The 26,144-nt window shown below is 48.7% G+C and overlaps 1 protein-coding gene across 3 annotated transcripts in view; it reads left to right on the top strand.

Annotated features, from left to right (window-relative positions):
- Positions 1-26,144, top strand: part of FSTL4 (follistatin like 4) — a 768,172-nt gene that overhangs the window by 687,394 nt on the left and 54,634 nt on the right. For all 3 annotated transcript variants that reach the window (XM_060416502.1, XM_042250516.2, XM_027970246.2), the window contains one exon: positions 19,711-19,877. In XM_060416502.1, coding sequence (XP_060272485.1) covers positions 19,711-19,877 — 167 coding nt within the window. The remainder of the gene's footprint in view (positions 1-19,710; positions 19,878-26,144) is intronic.

Raw genomic sequence — 26,144 nt, 5'->3', positions numbered from 1 at the left:
TCAAGGCAGAAACTGAGGGGAAGTCAAGGCGGAAACCTGAGGGGAAGTCAAGGCGGAAACTGAGGGGAAGTCAAGGCGGAAACCTGAGGGGAAGTCAAGGCGGAAACTGAGGGGAAGTCAAAGTGGAAACCTGAAGAGAAGTCAAGGTGGAAACTGAGGGGAAGTCAAGGCGGAAACTGAGGGGAAGTCAAGGTGGAAACTGAGGGGAAGTCAAGGCGGAAACTGAGGGGAAGTCAAGGCGGAAACCTGAGGGGAAGTCAAGGTGGAAACTGAGAGGAAGTCAAGGTGGAAACCTGAGGGGAAGTCAAGGTGGAAACTGAGAGGAAGTCAAGGTGGAAACCTGAGGGGAAGTCAAGGCGGAAACCTGAGGGGAACTCAAGGTGGAAACCTGAGGGGAACTCAAGGTGGAAACTGAGAGGAAGTCAAGGTGGAAACCTGAGGGGAAGTCAAGGTGGAAACTGAGAGGAAGTCAAGGTGGAAACCTGAGGGGAAGTCAAGGCGGAAACCTGAGGGGAACTCAAGGTGGAAACCTGAGGGGAACTCAAGGTGGAAACCTGAGGGGAGGTCAAGGCGGAAACCTGAGGGGAGGTCAAGGTGGAAACTGAGGGGAAATCAAGGCATGAGGGCTTTGGGAGAGGCTTCCTTGTTCCCACAGCTCAAGCACAAGAGAGTCCCTCCTCATGCTCCAATGCAGCACCTAAAGCTGTGCCACACAGCCACAGGCTGAGGGCTGCAGGGCAGGTAGGGTAGGGCCTGAACGCTCCATGCCATCTTGGGACCACGGGATGAACCTACCCAGGAAACTCCCCCAAGGGCCCTCTCATTGTGTCAATAGTAGCTTTTCCTTACTAGGCAGCCCCATTCCCAATTGGGGTTTCTTGTTAATGCTGTGGAAAATGTCTCAACCAATCTACAGATGGTCTTTAAAAGTATAAATCAGATCACTTTACTCTCTGGCTTAAAATCCCCCACTGGCTTCTCATGGAATAAAACATCAGCTTCTCACCATCATCATGGGGCCCTGCCAGCCCAGCTCCTGACATCTCCAGTCTCACCTCTGACCACTGCCCCCAGAGGCCCCCTCCCTAATTCCGTGCTGCTCATTCCTGGCTTATGCCCATAGCAGCACCAACTGGTGAGGGAAAGGTCCTTCAAATTCAACCCTGACCCCTCTCTGCCAAGACCCAAGCCAGGCCATCAGGGCCAACACCTCACACTGACCTCCTCTCCTTCCAACAGTTGGACTCAGCTGAGCTCTCTGCCATGTTAATAAATACTCAGTGACCGAAGCTACAGAAGCAGAGGGAGGACACAGAGGGAGAACATAGTTTGGACATGGCTCACCCTTCCCTGGTGGGTCAGGGTCCTTAAGACCGAAGTTGGCAGGAACTCCATGGGCCCTGGGGGCAGCAGGCCCACCACTAGGCTCCAGAACCCCTCCTCAGGAGTTCATCCGAGCTGTGGTGCGTTCCAGAAGGTGGGATTGAGACAAAAAACAAATACACTTATAGAAGCTGTTTCCAAAACGGCGTGCTGATGCCTGTTTATGGAACGCAGCCATGACTTAGCATCCTCAGGAGACTGGATAATTAAACAGAAAAGAAGCTGCATTTACTCACACGAGACCTGATGGCTTCTCCCCTTTGCACACGTGAAGCCCAGTCCCCACTCAGAGAGGGCATGGCCTGGGCTGCAGGGTGGAGGTAAAGAGGGAGACACATCAGGGACAGCTCCCTGTCTGGCTTTTGCTGCTTGGACACATTCCAGCCCCTGTACAGTAGAGGACTGTGTCTGTCCCTCTTCCTCAGCTGAGGCTGTGGCACAAAAGTGCCACAGTTTAGAAATCCTCTTCTCATCTTATTCACTAAAGAGGACAGGAACATGCTTGTAATCTGCATTTCAGATCACACGCCTTGAGAAGGCTTAGCGACTATCAGTCGAGACAGAGGTGCCACCTCATATCTGTGTGTGGGTCCCTGGACCTCTACTCCCAGCTCACCTCATCGCAGGGAATGGCACTGTAGTATGCAAGAGGATGAAGCCAGGGGCACAGGAGGAAGTCATCCTGAACACCTTTCCCTTGCCCCTTTCACAGTTTCCAAGCCCCAGACCTTCCTCTTCTCCCCATTTCCATAATCACCACCTGTCTCCCCTGAACCCCTGCCTCAGCCTCTTGGATGGTCTTGCCACATCCTCTCTTCTCTCCCAGTGGTCCATTATTCCCACAATAGCCACAGTGATCCTTTTAGCTTGCAAATGAGATCGCAGCCCTTCTTGGCCCAAAATCCTTCCCATCACTTTCCATTGCTTTAAATTGAAACTATTACATCTTCCCTTTAAGGAACCATGGCTCTGCCTGTTTCACCTGGCCGCCTTCCGCCTCTCTGCATCTGTACCATGCACACCTGCCCTGTTCCCTGCACTTTGGCCACACTCGCCTTCTTCAGTTCTCAGAGCATGCTAAGCCCCATCCAACTTCAGGGCCTTTGCACAAGGTCTCTCTGACTAGAACGTCCTCCCCCTCATTCCTGGCCTGGTTTCTTCTCATTTTATAGATCGCTACTTAAATATCTCCTACTCAGAAGTCTTCCACCACTACTCACCACTTTCATCTTTTTCTTTATCTATATATACATTTTGGGGGGCTTCCCAGGTAGCTCAGCTGGTAAAGAATCCACCTGCAATGCAGGAGACCTGGGTTTAATTCCTGGATTGGGAAGTTCCCTTGGAGAAGGGATAAGCTACCAACTCTAGTATCCTTGGGCTTCCTTGGTGGTTCAGATGGTAAAAAAAATCTGCCTGCAAGGCGGGAAACCTGCGTTCAATCCCTGGGTTGGGAAGATGCCCTGGAGGAGCGCATGGCAACCCACTCCACTATTCTTGCCTGAAGAATCCCCATGGACAGAGGAGCCTGGTGGGCTCTAGTCCATGGGGGTGCAAAGAGTTGGATGTGACTGAGTGACTAAGCACAGAACACCACATACAATTTTTAAATTGAAGTATAATTGATTTATCACGTTGTATTTATTTCTGCTGTACAACAAAGTGATTCCATTTTACATATGTGTCATACAATATTTGTCTTCGTTTTTCTGACTTTCTTCACTTAATAGGATCATCTCTGGTTTCATCCATGTTGTTGCAAATGGCATTGTTTTGTTTTTACAGCTGCGTAGTATTCCGTTGTATATATGTATCACATCTTCGTTATCCATTCATCGGTCAGGAGACAGGTTGTTTCCATGTCTTGTCTCTAGTGAATAAATGCTGTTGTGAACATAGCGCTGCATGTGTCTTTTTGAATTATAGTTATTATCCAGCCCAGAGTGGGGTTTCTGGATCATATGGTAATTCTATTTTTCATTTTCTGAGGAACTGCCATACTGTTTTCCACAGTGAATGCACCAACTTACATTCCCACAGTGTAGAAGGGTTCCCTTTTTCTCCACCCTCTCTCCAGCATCTGTTATTTGTAGACTTTGATGATGGTCATTCCGACCAGTGTGAGGTGGTGATACCTCACTTTAGTTTTGATTTGCATTTCTCTAATAGTGAAGCTGAGCATCTTATCATGTGCCTATTGGCCATCTGCATGTCTTCCCTGGAGAAGTGTCTGCTAAGGTCTTCTGTCCATTTTTCAGTAGGGTTATTTGATTTTTGTTGTTGAGTTATATGAGCTGTTTATATATTTTGGAATATACTAACCCTTGTCACTCACATCATTTGCAAATATTTTCTTCCATTGTGTGCATTGTCTTTTCATTTTGTTCATGGACCCCTTTGCTGTTCAAAAGCTTTTAAGTTTGATGAGGTCCCATTTGTTTATTTTACTTTTATTTCTCTTGCCTTGGGAGACTGGCCTAAGAACACATTGGTATAATTTATGTCAGAGAACGTTTTGCCTATGTTCTCTTCTAGGAGTTCTATGGTGTCATATCTAATGTTTAAGTCTTTAAGCCATTTTGAGTTTATTTTTGTGTATAATGAGAGGGTGTGTTCTAGCTTCATTGATTGATTTACATTCAGTTGTCCAACTTTCCCAGCCCCACTTGCTGAAGAGACTTTTTCCTGTTGTATATTCCTGCCTCCTTTGTCAAAGAGTAATTGACCATAGAGTATGAGTTTATTTCTGGGTTTCTCTCTATTCTGTTCCACTGATCCATATGTTTGCTTTTGTGCCAATAACACACGATTTTGATTACTGTAGATCTGTAGTATTGTCTGAAGTCTAGGAGGACTATGCCTCCTGCTTTGTTCTTTTTCTTCAGGGTTGCTTTGGCAACTCTGGGTCTTTTATGATTCCAAATGAATTTTAGGATAATTTGTTCTAGTTCTGTGAAAAATGTTGTAGGTAATTTGATAGGGGTTGCATTAAATCTGTGGGTCACTTTGGGTGCTATGGCCTTTTAAATAACATTCTTCCAATCCAAGAGCATGGGTTGTCTCTCCACTGCTTTGAATCATCCTCAATTTCCTGCATTAATATTTTGTAATTCTCAGCATAGTCTTTTACCTCCTTAGATTTATTCCTAAATATTTATTGTGGGGGTTACAATTTTAGAAGGTATTGTTTTTTACAGTTCTCTTTCTGATGTTTAATTGTTGGTGTAAAGAAAGGCAACTGACTTCCATATGTTTCTTGTATCCTTATATCCTGCTGAATCTTTTATCAGATCTAGTCATTTCTGTGTGGAGTCTAGGATTTTCTATACATAGTATCAGATCATCTGTATAAAATAAGAATTTTACCTTTTCCCTTTCAACTTGGATACATTTTACTTCTTTTTCCTGTCTTCCCATCCTGTGTTGAATAGAAGAGGTGAGAGTGGGCATCCTTGTCTTGTTCTGAATTTTAGCAGAAACATTTTCAGCTTCTCACCATTGGGTATTATATTGGCTACGGGTTTATCATAAATAGTTTTATTATATTGAGATATGTTCCCTCTGTAGCCATTTTGTAAGAATTTTTATCATTAACTGAATGTTGAATTTTGTCAAATGTTTTTTCTGCATCTGTTGAGATGATCATGTGGTTTTTTTCTTTTTCTATGTGGTGTATCACATTGATTGATTTGTGTATGTTAAACCATCCTTGTGAACCTGGGATGAATCCCATTTGATCATGGTGTATGATCATTTTATGTCTTGTTGAATTTGGTTTGCTAATATTTTATTGAGAATTTTTGCATCTATATTCAATGAAGATGAAATGAAAGTGAAAGTCGCTCAGTCGTGTCCAACTCTTTGCAACCCATGGACTATACAGTCCATGGGATTCTCCAGGCCAGAATACTGGAGTGGGTAGCCATTCCCTTCTCCAGGGGATCTTCCCAGACCAGGGATCAAACCCAGGTCTCCCGCATTGCAGGCAGATTCTTTACCAGCCGAGCTACCAGGGAAGTCCTGGTGGTGTCTCTTTTGGTGGTGTCTTCAGCTGGTTTTGGTATCAGGGTGAGAGTGGCTTCATAGAATGTCTTTGGGAGTGTTCCTTCCCTTCAGTTTTTTGTAAGAGCTTGAAAAGGATCACTATAAGTTCTTCTTTGTATGTCTGGTAGAATTTGCCAGTGAAGCTATCAGGTCCTGGACTTTTATCTGTAGGGAGCTTTTTAATTGCAGATTCTATTTCTCTTCCAGTGATTGGTCTGTTCAAATTATGTTTCTTCTTATTCAGTTTTGGTGGGCTATATGTTTCTAGAACCTTGTCCACTTCTTCTAGGTTGTCAAATTTGCTGGCATAGAATTAATTGTTCATAGTATTCCCTAATTATTTTTTGTATTTCTATAATATCAGTTGTTATGCCTCCTTTTTCATTTCTTATTTTGTTTATTTGGATCCCTTTCTTTTCTTCTTGGTGAACCTGGCCAGAGATTTGTCCATCTTATTTATCCTTTTTAAAAAGCTTTAAAAGCTCTTGGTTTTTATTAATTTTATATTTTTTTCAGACAAATTGAGTTTTTATTTATTTTTTTAAGTTTTTATTTTTTAAATTTTAAAATCTTTAATTCTTACATGCATTCCCAAACATGAACCCCCCTCCCACCTCCCTCCCCATAACATCTCTCTGGGTCATCCCCATGCACCAGCCCCAAGCATGCTGTATCCTGCGTCAGACAGACTGGCGATTTAATTCTTACATGATAGTATACATGTTAGAATGCCATTCTCCCACATCATCCCACCCTCTCCCTTAATCCCTACTTTATTTCCTATCTGATCTTTATTATCTCCTTCCTTCTGCTGGCTTTAGGTTTTGTTTTTTTAATGATTTATTTACTTTTTTTTCATCAGTTCTTTTTTTTTTAATTTTTTATTTTTTTATTTTAAAATCTTTAATTCTTACATGTGTTCCCAAACATGCACCCCCCTCCCACCTCCCTCCCCATAACATCTCTGTGGGTTTAAAGTTTTCTTTGTTCTTCTTTTTCTAATTCGTTTAGACGGTGGGTTAGGTTGTTTATTTCAGATTTTTCTTTTTTTTATTTTATTTTTAGTTTTACTTTATTTTACTTTACAATACTGTATTGGTTTTGCCATACATTGACATGAATCCACCACAGGTGTATCCAAGCTCCCAATCCTGAATCCCCTCCCACCTCCCACCCCATACCATCTCCTTGTTTCTTAAAGAAGGCCTGTATCATCATTAACTTCCCTCTAAAAGCCGCTTTTGCTGAACCCCATAGATAACGTATGGCTGTGTTTTCATTGTCATTTGCTTCAGGTATTGCTTAATTTCTTCTTTGGTTTCATCTTTGACACACTGGTTTTTCAGTAGCATGTTGTTTAATCTCCATGTAATTGCTTTTTCTTTCCTTTTCTGTGGGTGATTTCTAGTTTTATGTCATTATAGTTAAGAAAGATGCTTGAGATAACACTCTTAAATTTGTTGAGGTTTGTTTTGTGCCCTAGCATATGGGCAATCCTAGAGAATGTTCTGTGTGCACTTGAAAGGAATTTGTATTCTGGGTTGTTTTTTTTTTTTATGTAATGTTCTGAAAATATCAATTATGTCTAACTGTTCTATTATATTAACATCATTTAGGATCTCTGTTGCTTTATTGATTTTCTGTCTAGAAGATCTGTCTATTGATGTGGGTGGAGTGTTAAAGTCTGGTATTGTATTCTCATCAGTTTATCTCTTTATGTCTGTTAATATTTGTTTTATGTATTTGGGTGCTCCTATATAGGTGCATAGGCTTCCCAGGGGGTGCAGTGGTAAAGAATCTGCTTACCAGTGCAGGAGCTGCGGAAAATGTGGGTTCAGTCCCTGGGTTAGGAAGATTCCCTGGAGAAGGAAATGGCAACCCATTCCAGTATTCTTGCCTGGACAAGAATTGACAAAGGAGTCTGCTGGGATACAGTCCATGGGATCACAAAGAGTCAGATATGACCGAGCAATACACATACACACACACACACACACACACTCCTCCCCTACATATCATGATTTTGATGTTTTCTTTTACATCTTTATGTTCATCCTTTTGCTGTTCATTGTGGTTATCTTCACTTTCACAGAAATTTTTTTTAATTTAATTTTTTTAATTTTTTAAAATTTTTTTAATATGCGTACTGGTTTATTTAAATGATTTTCTTTATAATTGTGATTTTCTCCTTTCTATAGATTCTTACATCTTTTCTATTTAGAGAAGACCTTTCAATATTTTCTTTTAGATAGATTTTTTGTTGCTGTAGTCTTTGTTTTTGCTTGTCTGAGAAATTCTTTATCTCTCCTTCTCTTCTAAATGGGTAAAGTATCCTAGACTGCAGATTTTTCCCTTTCAGCACTTTGACTATATCTTGCCACTCCCTTCTGACCTGCAACATTTCCATAGGGAAATCAGCTGACATCATTCTAGGGGTTCTCTTGTAATTAACTCTTTGTTTTTTCTCTTGCTGCCTTTAGAATCCTCTCTTTATCTTTAACTTTTGCCATTTTTACTATAATATGTCTCAGTGTGGGTCTGTTTGGGTTTATCTTTTTGGGGACCCTCTGAACTTCCTATACCTTCATATCTGTTTCCTTCTTTAGGTTTGGAAAGTTTTCAGCCATAATTTCTTCAAAAACATTTTCAATCACCTTTCCTCTTTCTTCCCCTTTTGGGATCCCTGTCATGCATAGATTGTCATGCTTTATATTATCTCATAGGCCTCTTGTATTGCTTTCTTTTTTTGTTTGTTTGGCTTTCTGTCTGCTGTCCTGATTAGGTGATTTCTGTTATTTTGTCTTCCAGGTCACTTATTTGTTTTTCTGTGCTATTCATTTTGCTCTTCATTGCCTTTAGCTCAGCTTTTGTTTCTGCCAATGAATTTTCTAATTTTTCTTGGTTCTTCTTTATAGTTTCCAGTTCCTTTTTACAATACTCTGCAGTTCTTTTGCTAGCCTTTCTTAATTCCTTTAATAGTTTCGTTATCTCCTTTTTGAAATTGGTGTTTGTTAGACTGATGAGATCTGTTTCATTGTTCTTTAGGGGAATGCTCTTAGTCTTTTAACTGAGAGTTCTTCTGTGTCTTCATTTTACTTGTATTTCTCTTACTTTGTGGGTTTAGGAGAAACAGTTATCTACTTGGTCTTAGAGGGCTATTTATATGTGTAGCTTGTATGGGTTTAATATATGTGGTGTGAGGCCTGTTTTTAGTATTGATGCCTGTAGCTTCTTTCCTCAATGCGTGCTGGTCATTATCCATTTGACAGGGGATGTGCAAATGCAGCAGCTGGTTCCTAGTCCTGGGGTTCACAGGGGCAGTGGCAGCTCAGACATGCCCCCAGAGTCGTGCTGGGAGCAGAGGTATCTCCTGCACTCCTGGAGTCTGCAAGGACAGAGGCAGAAGCTCACAACCACTCATGGTCAGCAGGCAACAGCTGTGGCTCACAACCACCCCTGGGGACTGTGCAGGCAGTGTCCTGCCATCTGTGAGCATGTGCAAAGGGAAAAGGCTACAGTCCAGGGCCTCCCCCTCCCCTAATGCATCCCCGAAACAATGGCAACTGGCCACTAAGGCAACCTCGGTTTCCTCTTCACACACCCTCAGTTGCAGTCACACAGGATTCCAGCCTCCCTAAACTGTTTCCACATAGCCTATCCCAGTCCTCACTCTGCTTCATCTCCAAAGCTCTAGTTCCAGCCTCCAAGAAGACTGTCTAGGGCCATGGTTGCACATCGCAGGCTGGGGAGTGCAGGACAGCAGCACTGACCCTCTGTGTATTCCTCCCTCTGCTCTGGCTGCCACGAACTGGCTGCTGCATTTTCCTCTGAGGCTCTGAAGCTCCCCTTCTGTCCCAGCTGATCTCCCCTCCCGTGAGGGGGCTTCCCAGGGTACAGGAACATTTCCTCTTTCACAGCTCCCTCCCAGGGGCACAGGTCTCACCCCAATTCCTTTTTTCCCTTTTCTCCCACCCAGTCACATGAAGGTTTTCTTGCCCTTTCCGCAGTCTGAGGTCTTCTGCCAGCTTACAGTAGAGATTCTGTGAGAATCGCTCCTCATGTAGACATATTTTTGCTGTTTGTGGGAGGAGATGAGCTTCACATCCTACTGCTCCACCAGCTTGATCCTGAATGTCTCCACTTGTGTCTTGATAGGGTTCCCCTGCTTTTCTCTCTCTCAGTATCTTGTTCCTTCCACCCACAGAGCATATTATATTGTGTAATTTATTTACACATTCTCTCCCATCCTGCCCTTAGATGCCACCTCCCTTGGGCACAAAGTTTGGACTGTAATAGTAAAAGCAGTGGAAACAGCTATGGGATGAGAGAATGAGATCCCTGGACAGATGCCCTAGGGATTGAAACAGAAGTTAGGTCTCCTCTTGTCAGAGAATTAGCAGAGGCTTCCTGACCCAAATGCCTCACCCTCCCAAAGGTCCCTTCCACATCTCATTACAATTTCTTCCATGGAAGTAAATTAACTTATATTTCTTCCTCTTGGGGTAGGGGATGGTATATTAGATAATCAACACCAGATGCTATAGAAACCGTAAATCTCAGTGGCATAATGCAGTAAAGACTGACTTCTCACCTTTATCAGGTCTGATAGGGTTATGCAGCTCTCCTCCAGCAGCAACTAGGAGGCTATGTTCTTTGTTCTCACAAAACACCTGGCCATACAGTCTCCATGGAAGGAACAAGCGAGCGTGGATGATAACTGCATGTTCTCCAGAGTACCAGAACCAAAAGGATGGATAGATGTATGGATGGATAGATGGATGAATGGGTGGAGGAGGAGAAAGAGAGATCTATTATAGTGAATTGGCTCACATGATTTTAGAGGCTGAGAAGTCCCAAGATCTGCAGTCAGTAAGCACGAGCCCGAGGAGAGCCAATGTTATAAGTTTCAGTCTGAAAACTAGCAATCTCAAGACTCAGGAAGAGATAATAAGGGCTTCCCTGGTGGCTCAGTGGTAAAGAATCTGTCTGCAATGCAGGGGGGACAGGTTCGATCCTTGGGTTGGGAATATCCCCTGGAAGAGGAAATGGTAACCACTCCAGTATTCTTGCCTCAAAAATCCGATGGACAGAGGAGCCTGGCGGGCTACAGTACATGGGTTTGCAAAGAGTTGGACATGACTGAAGCAACTGAGCATGCACTCACTGAAGGGGAGAAAAGACCTGTGTCCCCTCTTGAAGACAGTCAAGAAAAGAACTCTTTCTCTTACTCAGACTTTTTGGCTTATTCAGGTCTTCAGTTGACTGGATGAGGCCCATGGACACTAAGGAAGGCAATCTGCTTTACTCAGTCCGCTGATTCAGATGTTCATCTCATCCAGAAACAGTCTCGTAGATACACCAGAATAATGTTTGACCAACTCTCTGTGCACCCCCTGGCCCAGTCAGGTTGATCCATAAAATTAACCATCACAATGAGTGCTTGTGAAGCCAGACATGTTCATACACTTTTAGTCAGAACCTGTTGTATATCTACATCCTGGCTCCAGGAGGGGCTGGGGAATAGTCTTAATGAGTGCTCAGGGACTGGAAAATGAATTAGCATCTGGGAACACATAGCGTGGCACCCTCATGCTAGTCAGATAAAAGTTGCCTGCTCATCTCCACCAACAACTTGTCCAGGAGATTCTAGATCCAGTCTGACATCTGTATGAATTTTTGCAAATTCTGAGTAGCTAGTATATAATTGCATAAGATAATACAGTCTTTTCCCTACAGTCACCAAAAAACAACTCTGGGTTGAACAGAGGTGCTCCCATCCCTTTGGGAGCAGACTCATCAGGGAATGGGAAATACATAGACTGGCTGGCCTGACTGAGGCTCCCCCAGGCACAGAGACCAACCAGGGAGGGACCACCTAGCCCGTTGACCAGGAGGCTCCGGGCTTTTCACCTCGGCACCAACCCTGTTCTTCCACTGATGCCTCTGCTGCCTGCCACACCCATGGCACCCAGAGCACCCTGAGACAGTGGCGTCACAGTCTTCGGATGCTGAGCTCAGCTCTTGCCTCTCCTCACCTGCCCACAGCAGTCACCTTGAGGTTTAGTTTTCCCAAATTTGAAAGGGTTCATCGGCCAGAAGAGGCAAGACAACCCTGAGCTCGGAGAATGCCCAGGTGACCTGGCTCCTGCATGGGTACTCCCTGCCTTGCAAACAAAGAGAAGGCTATGCCAGACCTGGGCTCCTTGGGAGCAAGACATGAGTTAGCCTTCCACATCCACCCCTGCAGGACCCACCACTGGGCACATGGGGAGCTCCACCAAAAGAGGCTGATCAGGCTCTGCAGGAACCAGGGCTCTGCACCGGGGTCTGTGGACAGGCTCAGGGGTGTGCTCTCCCTCCAGGTGACACTTCTCTCCCTGCTTAGCCAGGAGTCCCAGGTTAGCAGGATCTGGGCATGATCTGCTTTCTGGTATATTCCCACTGTATCCTAGTACCTAGGAAGTACTCAGTATATAATTGTTGAATGAACACTGCCCTAACTGTTTACTTGCTTAACATTACTTATTAAGTGCTTTTATGTGCTAGGAACTGTGCTAGGTGCTGGGATACAAAAGAAATAAAAGAGATATGGTCTGTCTTCATGCAGCTTGTAAAGGTGTCTGTTTATATCAGAGAGCAGAACTTAATAACTAAACTGCAAAAATGCTTGAAGAAACCCCAAACAACATAAGTCAATTGAGAAAGTAAATTACCCCCCCAGATCTGGAGGTAATTAACTAGTAAATTTATTACCCTCCCCCAAATGAAGCATGCCAGAGGGAATCCAACAGTGACACAAAAATGGAATCTTATTATACATAAAGAAACGGGAAATTCTGAAGGAGTGCAAGTCAAACTGGTCTAGGCCTCCTGCCCAGGCTGGACATGCCCCAGTGCTCAAAACATGCGGGTTGAGATGAAGGACCACATGTTCGCAGCCTCCCACCCGTACAGTTTCAGTAGACGTTTGAAGGGAGCCCAGAAAGGCAGGTTCTGGTGGAGGGGACCAGGGGAGTCACAAAGCAACCCCATCACCTCCCCACAGCAGCCCTGCCCTGTACTTGCCAGGGGGGGCTGTCAGGTCCAGGCAGTTAGACATTGCCTGCCTCCTACTTGGTCAGATGGCCTTAGGCAACACACACTCTACCCTGGTTTCTACCCCACTCCCCATCTCATAGCATGGCTGGTCACAGGAATGAGACCAGATTAGTAGAGACTGTCCAGAGAAGGCAATGGCACCCCACTCCAGTGCTCTTGCCTGGAAAATCCCACGGATGGAGGAGCCTGGTAGGCTACAGTCCATGGGGTCACCAAGAGTCGGACACGACTGAACGACTTCACTTTCACTCTTCACTTTCATGCATTGGAGAAGGAAATGGCAACCCACTCCAGTGTTCTTCCCTGGAGAATCCCAGGGACAGGGAAGCCTGGTGGGCTGCCGTCTATGGGGTCACACAGAGTCAAACACAACTGAAGTGACTTAGCAGCAGCAGTAGAGACTGTCACATGGGGCCGCACCTGCTTTGGCACCTCCCAGGCCACTGGTGGGAAGGGTGTTCCCCCAAGGCACGGGAGAAGCACATTTCTTGTTGGAAGTGAACAGTGTGAAAAGAGGCCACCTCTGGTAGGTCTCTGAGCACCTGGTCTGGGGTCTCTCTCCAGGCCTCCCTGGTTCCCAGCCAGCCCCTGAGCCCAAGTTTGCCCTGAGACAAGCTCAGTCCACACAGGGATGTGGGAGCCAGTAGACTGAGCTTCGGACAGAGTCTTTCCACCAAGAGCATCATTTGAAAAATGGCAAATGTCCAGGTAGGAATGTGTTCCATTAGTGCATTTCTAGCATAAGAAAACTAACTCCAACTTGACAGGAATTTGAGAAATTTAATTTCTATTGCTGTGAAGCAACAGAAGCCTGCTTGAGAGGGTGCTGATGGGTTTATGAGTGTCTCATCGAGTTCAAGTCAGTGTGAGAAATAGTGCCTGAGATTAAGGGAAAGCTGTAATAGGAACTAAAACCCAATTCTCCCGTGACTCAAATTTTATGGCCTCCTGCTTCCAGGAAGGGTGCTTGTTTGCTTGCTCGTGGTGGGCCCATTAATCCCCCGTACCGCCCCGTCTTTCCAAGCTCCAAGGAGCACCGAGGGCATATGTATGGGGAGGGAAGTGAGGGCTGTGTCTGGAAAACCAAGGGCATTGCCACTGTGGCTTGAAGGGCCTTGAGAGCCAGGGACGTGTCTCCCAGGACTGCACCTGAAGCCTCCCTGCCTTGTGCCAGGCACTGTGCTAGTTACCAGAGGGTCAGACAGCCCTGGGGGGACCCCCACCACCATGCAGCCTGCTGAGTGTGATCTCGGGTGTCTCAGCCTGCGTCAGCTCGAAGCAGAGTCTCAGCTCCCTGACCAGAGATTGAAGCCAGGCTGAGGCAGTTAGAGTGTCAAATCCTAGTCACTAGACCACCAGGGACAGTGGCCAGTGAATAGTTCTGCTTTGGAGAAAGGGATTATGAAGAGGTGGAAAGAAGTGAAACAAGTAAAGCATTTATTAGGAGGAAAAAAGTAAGTGTGGATATACACTAGTGGGCTCAGAGAAAGAATCATGGCTTTGGGGTAGTTTAAATCACTTATACCGGGCAGGTCTTCCGGTTTCCCCTGGCCAATCATCTTGCTTTGCCTGGCTCTGAGTCGACGTTTGGTCTGATTCAGCACTGCCAACCATGTGCATACACATCTCTTAGCCAGAATGGATTCCAGGGCAAGGGCTTCTGGGAAATTGACGAAACATATTATGGTCTGGAGCCCCCTCCCTTCTCTGACCTCTGAGGAACCTTTCTGTGCATGTGTAGTTTGGGAGAGCTCATTGACTTCAATAATGAGAAACCTGTGATATCTCTTTCATCCGAGCAGGACTCAGCTCCTCCTCACTCCTGCCATCATCTTCATCATGGAGCATCTGTCCACAGGGGACAGGTTCCAGCTGCTCAGCCTGGGCCCCATCTATCTCCTGCCTCAAGTGAAGCAGGAAGGTCTCTCTTGTGCTGAGCAACCCACATTGACTTTGGTAGTCATGGCAATGCTACCTAAGCCGCCTCCTCCCACGAGGAATAAGGGGAAGCTGACTAATGTCCAAAGGCTTAGCCTATAGGAAGACAGATGTCCCAAGCTGTGAGGAACCCCCATCTCCCTTGCCCTCCTCCAATTGCCTACCACCTGGCAGCCTTCCAGTGTGGCTCTTACAGCAAGGACATCATCTCTCTGTGGGCACCTCTGCCAACAGTGCTGGGCAAGCTCCCCAGTCCAGCCCTCTCTTTCTAGAGACCCTAGACTCTTTCTACAGAGGTCTTCTCACCCCGGACCTGAATAGAGCCCCCAGCCCAGCCCTCTCTCACTGCCCCCAATGTACTCTGGGCACAAGGCAGGTCTTGTTGCTCGGTGCCCCAGAAACCTATGGACACTTCCCACAGAGTGGCCAGGAACCACAGATGGTCAGCACCATGGGTGCAGCAAAGCCACAGTCAAGAGTTGGAAGGAACCCTTGCTGGCCCTTCCACAGGCTGCTCCCTGGAGGGCTGCAGTGTGGCTTCTCCACCTCCCTCTCCAATGACTCTTGACCCCACCGGAGCAGAGTTCAGGTCCAGGCACATCTGAGTCCCCTCATCTACAGGCGTGCCCGGGCAGTGGTGAGCTTCAGCCCACAGTAGTTCAGTCAGTGTGTTCACTGAACACATATGAGGACCATCTCCACAAATCCCAGGCTTCTTGGCCCTCCTCCGGTCCCCATCACAATGGGAAACTTAAGAGGGTTGTGGGGTCCCCTCAGCGGGTCCACAGCACCACCACAAAGCCCTCCGCTATTACTCTGTAGTGAGCAGGCATGTAGTCGTGCGTGCATGCTAAGTCACTTTAATCATGTCTGACTCTTTGCTACCCTATGGACTATAGCCAGCCAGGCTCCGCAGTCCATGGGATTCTCCAGGCAGAAATACTGGAGTTGGTTGCCATGCCCTCCTCCAAGGGATCTTCCTGACCCAAAGATCAAATCCGCCTCTCTTACATCTCCAACACTGGCAGATGGTTTCTTTCCCGCTAGTGCCACTCAGCAGGTTGGGAGTAGGTGCAATAACTGAGATCACATTTCCTTCTGATGACTCTCATTGTCTTCACAACACAGCTCCACCCATCTTCCCATTATCATCTTTCACCATGCCTAGGCTTCCAGATGGGGCTGTGAAGGGATGGAGGGAACCAAAGAGGACCTCTTTGTGTGTCTCCAGTGGCCACAGGGTATTGATCTGCCCAGTACACCCTGTTTGGCATGACATTTGACCCCACCTCTAACCACCCAGCACCTGGTCCAGAGGTGGTCACATGGCCCAGCGCTGTGGGTCAGTCAGTCCTGTGACTGCAGAGCACTTCATCTCCTATGTTTCATCTCTTCATGAAAGAACATAGGAGATGAGTCTGAGTAATCGGAGTTTAGTCCATGCTTTTTTGCAGGGCCCTTAGGAAAGATTTGGGCCCTTTCTCCAGGATCCCACATACAGGGACAATGTGAGCATGAGGCCACCCCTGGACTCCTTGCAGCCATGCAGAGAGTGCCGTTGTCAAGGGCCCTGGATGCTTGCAGTCTCCTCCACCCCTGAGCTTTCCCAATTACAGGCATGAAGATCAACCCCTTTCTTTTCTCTTTTCCTAAGTGTGTTGAGCATTTCAGAGAATTTCTGTTACTTAAGCCTGAAAAAGTCATGACAGGTTCACCAGGACAATGTTCAATCTTCTTCACCCAATGTCTGTCTAAGTTTCCCCTTATGTGAAGACTGCAGGGTCGCAGAAACATCCCATGAGGTCATCCTAGAGACTGGGCTAAGGGTCTCAGAATAGACAAGTAGAAGGTGCCAAGTAGGCACAAGCTTAGGCCCCAAACCACAGTGAGATGGGAGCCAGCAGGTACCATTGAGTCACCTGGGAAACTATGGGGAAGGTCAGGGACTGTTCTCAATGCCTGACGAATCTGGGGGTGATGGGGAGCTGCTGGTAGCTTCTGAGCAGAGCCATGATATACCTTGTCCTCCAAGTGGTGACCAGGACACTCAGGGACGTCAGGGACAAAATGGGGGTTGGAGGAGGCAGTGACCACATAGGAGGTTCTCGAGGACCTGTATGGAGAGGAAGGGAGGGCTCAGGGAACATCAGGAGGGAACCCCTGGGGGCTTGGCATCTGTTTGTGCTGCCCCTTGAGGCATCATTTGTACCATCACGGCAAGTGGGCAGGGAACAGAGGCAGATGGTGCTGGGGAAGCAGCAATCAGGCACTGGCAGGACAAAGGAGGATGACAGGGACGTCTGCTCAGAACCGTGCACGCAGAGTCCAGAGCCTAAAAATTGGCCAGGCTCCCAGAGCCCTCCCAGACCTCAGCCCTCCATGACTCAGCTGGGGACCAGGGATGGGAAGGGACCTGCCCAAGGCTACCTGGGGCTCTCTAGCAGCTCCCGGGGCCAGGTGTCCAGAGCCACAGCCCCACATCTGCCCGATTCACTCGAGCCCCAACCTGGGAGGCTGCCTCATGTTTCCCTCGCTGGGAAATCACCCTGGGAGGGAGATCACTTAGCAGGGAAGTGGGGCCTGCCATGGAACACGTGTTAAACGGTAAAACACCGGCAATGAGGAGCAGTTTGTTGGCCATAAATCTCTCTAGAATTTTTAAAGGACCTAGGGAATATTGACATGAACTAAATCTAATAAAACATTCATTTAATTAAACTTTAAATGATCCAAATATTTGCTGTTTGGTTAATATTTGTGTAGCTGACATGAGCAGAATTATGATGGTTTTGTCAGTATTCACGCATTCTAATTTTGCCTGAGTCTTTCCTGTGAAATCGCACATCTTCAGACATACAAATGCCTTGGGGCACGCTCAGGAAAAATGTGGGAAGCAGCCGTCCCAGCAGCGGATGGTGCACAGGCTTCCCACTTGGGTTCATTTGCTTGTTTGTTTATTTTCAGCCCTGTGCTACAGGCTCCTCCAGACATTTTTCTACAACTGTTAAAACACAACTTTGTGTTTCTGAGTGTAGAGGGAGACATACGGCTGTCTGTCCTCTGCCACCTCTGGTCCCCACTGCAGGGCCCCCTGGTTGCCCTGCCCACAGGCACCCTCAGCAGGGATCAGCACCACTGTGCTCCTGGCCTGGGCACTCTCAGCCCAGTGGAGTCCAGAGTCCCATGCTTCCCAACAGTTCTGCCTCCCAAGCCTCCTCTGGCACAGTCAGGCTCAGGTCTGAGAGTCCGACGCCATCCTCAAGTACAGAGGCACAGAGCACACCATGGCCCAGCCATGAACCATCGGGCCCCTCCACACCACCCAGGATCAAGGGGGCTCTGGCAGATGAATGCAGACCCTGGCTCTCTGCCGCGTCCGTGTGGTCACTCTAGGTGCGGAGGTGCGCCAGCCGGGTGAGGGAGGTTTCAGCCTCCTCTTCGAGCCTCCTTGGTTCCCCTCACCTGCATACTAGCAGGCAAGTTCTCTGCCCTTCCCACTGTGTCGCTCCCTATTCCCCTGGGGACAAGGGGGCTTTCCACACTCCTTCCCACTTCCATAGAGCCTTGAGGCTCATCTCAGGAGGGAGAACGGTCTCCTCTGTACTTGGGCACGGAGCTAAACAATGTTAGTAAATCCCTCTCCCAGTCTCTGCCCCTCTGAATGTCTGAAACCTGGGTCCTGCTACAGGGGGGTTAGTGCCTTCTCTGCCCTGAGCAATAAGCCTCATGACTCAGAGGTGGGAGGGCAGCAAGTTGAACATGATTTAAGAGGGAGCTTGAAATGCATCACTTTAGTGTTTATAAAATATTATGCCGTTTGCATCTGCATCAATCACTCGGTGCTTATCTTTTCCTCATGTGGCTCCTTCACCAGGAGTCCCATTTTTCCTGTGTGTGATTGACCCCTCTCCACTGGCCTGTTGCCTTTTCTTCCCTCTGTATTTCTGTTTCCTTCATTTTTCATTCAGCCATCCAACGAGCACTGATTAAGCACCTAGTGTATATCTTGTTCATCTTTGTGGGCCCAGGGCTGGGCCATGAGTGTTTGTAGCTGGGGGAAGGGCTTTGCTGCCCAGGACTGGACTGGTCTCTACTGCACCAGCTCTCACTGCACCTGCTCTGCGACGTGTGGCACCTGTGATGGATTTTGCTCCCCTTCTCCACTGCCCCCCTCCCCCTGACACACACATACTAGCAAGAGAGTGTGAGCCTAGGTGTGCTGCCTGGTCACAGCTCAAACGTGTCCCACTAAGTCACAGAGCTCAGGTCCCAACTCTGGGCCTTGCTCCACACCTGTCAGGGCCCCCCAGGTCCTAGCACCCTTTGCTGGCATCCCAGAATCAACCCAGGCCCCCAGAGCCAGCACGCCTCCCTCTGCCTGCGCTGCCTCTCCAAACTGCCCAAGAAGATAGGAGGGAAGGGCAGTAGGGAGGCCATGCAGTCAGCAAAGCTAGCGACTCCCCACTCCAAACCTTATCCCATTTTGGCATTTGAGTAGCCTGAGTTTGATTTTTTTCATTAACCCTGAGAATTCTGAAAGGCCTGTGATTCTGAAAGGGAGATAATTTAGACCCTCCCCATTTGCCTGACAAGTAATTAGTCTTAATGCCAGTTATCAAGTGTGAAGTGGCAAGGATTAGTCATTTGTGCAGCCCAAATTACACTTCAAAAAAAATAAAGGCTGCAGTGCATGGTCGCTGAACAGAAACCCAAATCCAAGTTCACAAGCTCCTTAGGCAGCAGCAAACCTTCAAAGGTCAGCCAGTTCTCTCCCCAGACTGCAGACAGTGCAACCTTTAATTTGCCCCCAGGTGGGCGAGAAATCTGTTGGCCCAGCCAGCGGACCTTGACTGCACTTGGCAAGGCCCAGACTCCATGGGGCCTGGTGAGTGCAGGGCGGGGCTGGCGCATCTGGCTCCCCAGTTTCAGCGGGGCAGCCCCATGGCCCCAGCAAGCCCACCTCCCTGGCTTCACTCATAGATCCACAGCCCTGAAAGTTCCCCTGCGCTAACTATGGTTCCGGACCTGATGTGACTCACAGAGCCCTTGGAGTGTTTGATAAAAGTCGTGGCCCCTCTCCCAGGAATTGTGTCTATCTGTCCATTTAGCCAGCCCACTGTGGATAATGCTTCTGATCCCTGAAGTTCCTGGGCCCTTGACCTGCAGTAGATCCCCTTGGCCACATCCTTTCGAGTAGAGACTTCACCCACGTGGACCTGCAGCTGACAGCATCTCCTTTCCCTGCAGAGGTGGTGCAGCTCAGCCTCGCCCCCGAGGAGCGGGTCAGTGTGGCCACAGTGACCGTGGGACTGAGCACGGTGCTGACCTGCGCCGTCCGCGGAGACCTGCGGCCACCCATCATCTGGAAGCGCAACGGGCTGGCCCTAAACTTCCTGGATTTGGAAGACATCAATGTAAGTCACCAGGCTCTGTCTGAGCTCTGCCCCACCGCCTGGGGAGGCCAGCTGTGTGAGATGCCTTGTGGGAGCTGCAGGGCCAGAGGGCTTTCTTTTCATATCCCCAATTGGTGCCATCCAGCCTGGTGTCTGGAGTTATCAGTCCCACCTTGTGCAGAGAATAGGATGGGTGGATGGTGTCTGCAAACTTCCAGCCAGGCCCAGAATAAGGTGACTACTGGGGGGAGGTCTGGTAGGTGGGGCAAGAGGTTCCCAGGAAGGGGAGAGCATCTGGCTTGTGGGTGGAGATGCTCTCTCTCTCCCGGGGGAGTCTCTAGATCCTGAAGCTGGGAAGGGCACAGACAGCTGGACACTGGGGAGAGGGCACCCCCTGTGGAGGGCAGAGGTGACCTCTGGGATGCTGGAAGGCAGGGGCAGGGGGCGAGGTAAAAGAAACCGAGATCAGACCAGAGGGACCTGCCCAGAGGTCTTGTTTGCTGGGCAAGGAGTATGGATGTGATGAGTTGAGAGGAAAAAGAGAGTTCCCGTGTCGTCACAGCCCAATGTGAGCAATGGGGGGTCTCCTGGGCTCTGAGGGCCCCAGGCAGTGTGCACTGGGGTCCCAGCATCACCCCACTCTGCCGCTATGATTGGACAGTTTCTTAAGTGGATCCTCAGTGAATTAATCAATTAGAAAAGCAACGTTAGTGGTGCCTCCCTTCTGTGGGCCTTGAGGAATAGAAGGATTGAAGAGTATGCACTGGCCCTGGTTTGGCACGGGGCGGGGGGCGAGGGGGCGGTGGTTTCCCAGGAGTTCACGTGAGACGATGGAGTAATGTCACCCACGAAGGGTGCTGCCAGGATGGTCTATAGGTCTTGAGCTACAGTGACAGGAATTCAAGTTTCAGGCAGAGACAAGCAGCCCTGGTCTCCTTGGCTCAGGACAGGCCAACCCAGAACGGGCCACTTGGCCCCAAGACGGAAGACCTGTGGAGTCAGTGGTCAGTTCACACTAGCAGCTGTAAGGTGGGGGTTAAGGTGCCGAGGCAGAGAGAACTGGCCTGGGCCATGCAACCCCATGAGTTGGACTAGCACAAAGGGCCAGGGTGTACCCCAAAAAGAGACCAATCAGAACTGCTTGGATGGAGCACCACTCCAGCCATCAGCCCTGCCCTGCACTGGAGTGACCCATCACATCAGATAGTGAGCTCCCCATCCCTAGAGGCATACAAGCTCAGGGTCATGGTAAACAGTGCTGCGAGGAACAAGAAGGCAGCTAAACCCCATGGCCTTAAAGATGTCGTCCAGTTCTGAGACTGCTTTGTGGAAAGAGAGGGTAATAGAAATCACAAAGCTGGGACTCCGCTACTCTCTGGGTCCCTGTGATGCACACTGAAGACAGTTGGGGAAGCAGATGAGAAGCGGGGGTCACTCTGGAGTCCAGCCCTGCGCAGGGCTGGGTAGAAGTGCCCTTCCCCCACCTTTGTCACACCAGGCAAGATGGTTTCCTTGCAGTTTCCCCTCTATAGTGAGCACGGACAGCATCCACCCACCTCTGAATGTCAGTGCCATCACAAGCCTGGTTGCTTGCTGGTCAGATGCTCAGTGGGCAGAGTTCTTCCCCTGAGCCTAAGATGCCCAGGGTTGTCTGAGATCTTAGCAAGGAAGGCACCGTCCTGCTTGTGAAGACTGGGGTGTGTATGTCTGTGCATGTGCAGGTTATGTGTGTTGATGAGGTGCACGTTCGTGCGTGCAAACCTCTCAGGGTGGGTTGTCAGCGTTTAACCATGATTGGCCAGTGGTGATTAATTCAGAACTAGGTCAGGCCTGCCTGTGTCTGAACGTCCATGTGCATTGCTTGATGCTCTATTTAAAGACAGTAGAAATAAAGGCAGAGGCAGAGCTCCTTTTAATGCACTTGCCATCAGTTAATTAAATTACTTTGAGTGTCTTTCCCCTCCCTGGAACATGCCTCCAGCACCAACTCAATTGCATTTCTACTTTTCACAGAGAGGTTAGCAATTTGGGTAATTGTGGTGCAACTGGAGATTAATGGCCTCTCGTTACCTCCCAGGAAACCCTTGCTCCTCTGGGCAAGTGAGCAGCCCGCGAGCAAGCAGGGCCCTGTGCTTCTGAGAAACCCCCAAGTGCGGGCGCAGGGCAGTGCTAGCCCCACAGGGGTCCTGGCTTGATACATGCAAACACACACACAACACACTCACACACACACAGACACGTATACATACACAGACATGTATAGCTGCCTTCAAGAGAGGAGAGAGACAGCACAGCCTTACTCATGAAGGGCACAGGCTCCAGGGTCAAAGGGGCCTGGGTTTAAGTCTCAGCTCTACCACTTCCTGGCTTAGCGACCCTGGAAACGGCATTTGACTTCTCTAAGCCTCAGTTTCCTCTTCTGTGGAAAGGGGATGAATAATAGATCCTGTCTCATAGGGCTATAATGAGGATTAAAAGACACATGAAGTTCTTAGCACATAATGTCCATGCTATTATGCTCTCATTTTCATTATTTCTAGTATTACTACTTCTCCCACCAGACAGCACTTTCAACCCCTTGCAGCCTGAGTCCCCAACCAGCAGTCAGCATGGTCTGGTGAGGCCCCCGTCGGGCAGATGTGACTCTGGGATGGTCCCTGCTGCCTGTCGTCACCTTGATTCAGGTCAGCCTTGATTCATCCAGGGGGAGACACTGACCAGCACCTCCAGTGGGTCCAGGGCCTCCCTGGGTGAGCCATACATCTGCTCTGAGCCTGAGGGGCAGCAGAGATGAGGTTGTCCTCCTTGAGAGGGCATTTTCAGGCTGAGCATGTTGGCAGGGGGGCACCCCACCCAGTGACTGGCACACAGCAGGGGTTCATTAAGCACAGCCCTGCTCTGGAAGGTGAGGGAAATAGCCATAGGAGGAAATTAGGCTGGATCAGGGCAAGGCTGGGTCATCAGGATACACAGGGCATTCCTGAAGCAAGACGGGTCACAGGAGAACAGTCCAGGGGGCTACCCTGGTAGAGCAAAGATCAGGGATCAGCCTGTGGCATCTCAGCGCCTACCCCATCCTGCCGTAGTCAGAGATGAAACACAACACGATCACAGGCCTTGTAATGAGCAACTGGCTCCGAAACGCTGCACTGACAGGGAAAGCTGATCAGCTTACAAAACCCAAGGCGGGGAGATTAGAGAGCACACAGAGGTGTGGGCCTCCTTTCTTTGTCATTTGTATGAGACATCTTGATTGGCAACAAAATATTAATCACTTTTTCACTACTCTCTTAATGAGAAGCTTTCATGGGCAACAAAATATTAATTTGTCTTGTCTTATCTGTTAAGAATTCCGTTAATGAATTCGGTCACAGAGCTATTACAGAATGCCATGCTAATGACACATGTAATTAAACTTCTCTGACTTGCCAACATCAAGGAGGCCCCAAGCATCAGAATAATATTTGCTCAGAAAGTAAATGTACCCGTTTAGCCCGGAGCCGCGCAAGGAGGAACCCCTCAGATTCCCCAGTGAGCGATGTCGCTGTCAGGAGCAGGCAGGAGTCGCCAGTGTGTACATGGTTTTCCAGACAGCACAAGTGAGGAAGCCTCCTCTGGATTCACTTACGAGTGACAAGCCCAGTGCCAGCATAGAGTAAAGACACTCTCCCTGGCTTCGAGGGGACAGCACAGCACAGTGTAGCAGGTCCTAGGGACCTGGTGTTCCCCGCCCCCCCAAAGAATGCCTGAGCCCTGCCCCCAGCAAGACATCTCAGTCTCACAGCAGCCCGGACCATGAGGGGCCCTGACTCAGCTGCAACCAGAAAAACAAACCCCCCGAGCAGAAGGCAGCACTGGGTACTAGGAGTGCAAAGGCCTCCCAGACAGGCGCCCCCAGCTGGGGTGGGAATCTGCCCCCCTCCCGGCAGTGGGTCTCCAGATTATGATACCTCCTTCTGTTTGCATGACAGTTTCTATGCATGCACTATCTCCGGAGCTCACAAAGGGTGGCCTGTAATTTGTTTATTTCCCAGCCAACTGCTGGGATCTCTACAGGAGCAGCTGTGGGTCTGGCAGCTTCAGACCTAGTCCTGTGCCCCCCACCTCAACCCTCAAGGACTCAGGGCCATGGCTCCAGCTCAGAAGGTGCCCTGGTCTCGGGCCAGGCTGCTGGCCAGGAGGGCACCTACGCTGGTGTGCCAGGGTGACCCTGCACCTCTCAGCACCATCCCCAGCCCCGTGGACCTGTGGTCAGCCCGCCCAGCCTCTGTCCTGCTCTGCTCAGACAGCACAGGGCCACGTGGGAGAAGGGTACCCCCATCATCCCAGGGGGCCACAACCAGAGCCTGTCGGAGGAGCTTTTGCTAGGAAAGGACTCTGCCTTAGGAGGCAGTAAGATGCCCTCACCACAGGTACCAAAGCAGGAAGAGGACCAAACGGGTCCCCTTTGAGGGCTCTCTGGGCCCTGGGGTCATGTAGTGCTGTGATAAGGAAATCACCTGAGTGACAGAGCCCTGTGGGATATGAGTCCTGCATAGGAGCCAGGAAGCTCCCTTTTTCACTGGACAACAGAGCCTCAATCTTCCTTGTCTCATAAGGGCTCAGAGCCAGTCTTCAGTCCGGGGTGGGGCCCATCTCAGCAGCAGATCCATACACTCACCTAGCCGGGCCTGCACACTGGGTGTTCTTCAGGGTTGGGGGAGGCTGCCCCACTATCCGCAGAAGCAGGGCCCATCCCGGCCTCAGCGCCCTGCCCAGACCACACAGCAGCTACTCAAGAAGGGAAGGGACCGTCCCCAAACCCAGTCTGCACCCCCTGCTCCAACAATATCACCTGCCCTCGCCATGTAACTGTCTTCCTCACTGTCCTTTATGTCCCTAGGGACAGGGGCTGCCCATGAGGGGAGCAGAAGCAGGGAGAAGACATCCCTAAAGTCCCAGAAATTAGCTGATCCCCAAATCCTTGCTAGTGTTAACACAGCTATTTCTACCATCAGTACCAAGATGCTGCTGTGTCTGGGGGGCCAGTCTCCATGATAGTCCATTCAGAAGCATCATCTCATTTAATCCTCATCACAACCCTATGAGGCAAGTAGAATTCTGTCACTCGGGTTTCAGGAACTTACCGGAGCCTGCAGCCAACCTGCACACCCCAGTTAGAGCTTCATGGGTTCCTTGCTATGGACAATAGCATCTAGCACCCAGCATTGCCAGGGTCTCACTCTGGGGCAGCTGAACCTACCTTCTGCTCTAGCAGTAATAGCTACAGTACCTGAGCCCCAGTGGATGTGTCCACTCTGGGTGCAGCCGTATGTCTGGTGCCCCAGGTCTCATTAGCTGCTGGCTTCTGCCGCAGCAAAGAGAAGGCAGAAAGCTCTTAGACCAGCACATGGAGTTGTTTGGCCAAGATATTCTCAGGGAGAGGAAACATTTTTCTATTGTATTCTTCTTTTAAAAAAAAGCTCACAACAAACCCTGGTATACTGCAAATGACTTGAAAGAGCCACTCTTTTTTGTTGGTTTTTTTCTTTCACCAAATCTCCCTATTTGGGGCTTTCAAATGTCGACAGGCAGAGTACAGTGATAAAAGCAGAAAAACAAAACCCATTAGAAGAAAGTATTTGTGGCAGTGTTTGAAGGATGTGTTAAAAGGTTCACTTTTTCCCCATGCCTAAATGGTGTAAAACCATGAACAAATAACTCTAATGAAGCATACGCTCTCAGCCAGCTCTTCTTTGGAAGTGAGTTATTAAAAAGACCAAAAGAGAATGATTTAGGAGCTCATGACTCATTTAATTTTTATTGTCTTTATATGAACCAGTCATGAATCCGTTGTAAAAAGATGAGAGGCGTTTGATTAGCATGGAGAGCTGTTTGCAACATGCTAGACGGTGGTTGTAGGTTCTGCATTAAAATAATCTCATTAAACGCTTGGGTACATTTTGTTTTAAGATCTTGGAAAACACTCTACTTGAAGCATTCAAAGGCTTTGGCCAGTTCTCTCCAGCTCCTGTCAAATAAACCCTGGTTACGGATGCACCTCCAGTTCTTTTGAGCTTTGGATGAGCTCAAACCACTAGGAGGATTGGCCAAAGCTCTCCTAGAGACAGAGCTTGGCCTATGGTACAACAGCTTGTAGAGCTCATGGGGGACTCTGCCCTTCCAGGTACCTCATCTGGCCTTAGCTTTCTCAGTGGCCTCCTCAGGGTCACCCCTCATTCTCATTCTTAGTGACCATTTCTGGCCCCATCTCAAAGGGACAGGGCTCCTCAAGAAGGTTCTGATCCA

Source organism: Ovis aries, chromosome 5 (assembly GCF_016772045.2).
Source record: "Ovis aries strain OAR_USU_Benz2616 breed Rambouillet chromosome 5, ARS-UI_Ramb_v3.0, whole genome shotgun sequence".
NCBI lineage: Eukaryota > Metazoa > Chordata > Mammalia > Artiodactyla > Bovidae > Ovis > Ovis aries.
The sequence above is the reverse complement of the archived record's forward strand: the minus strand, read 5'-3'. Positions and strand labels throughout refer to the sequence as shown.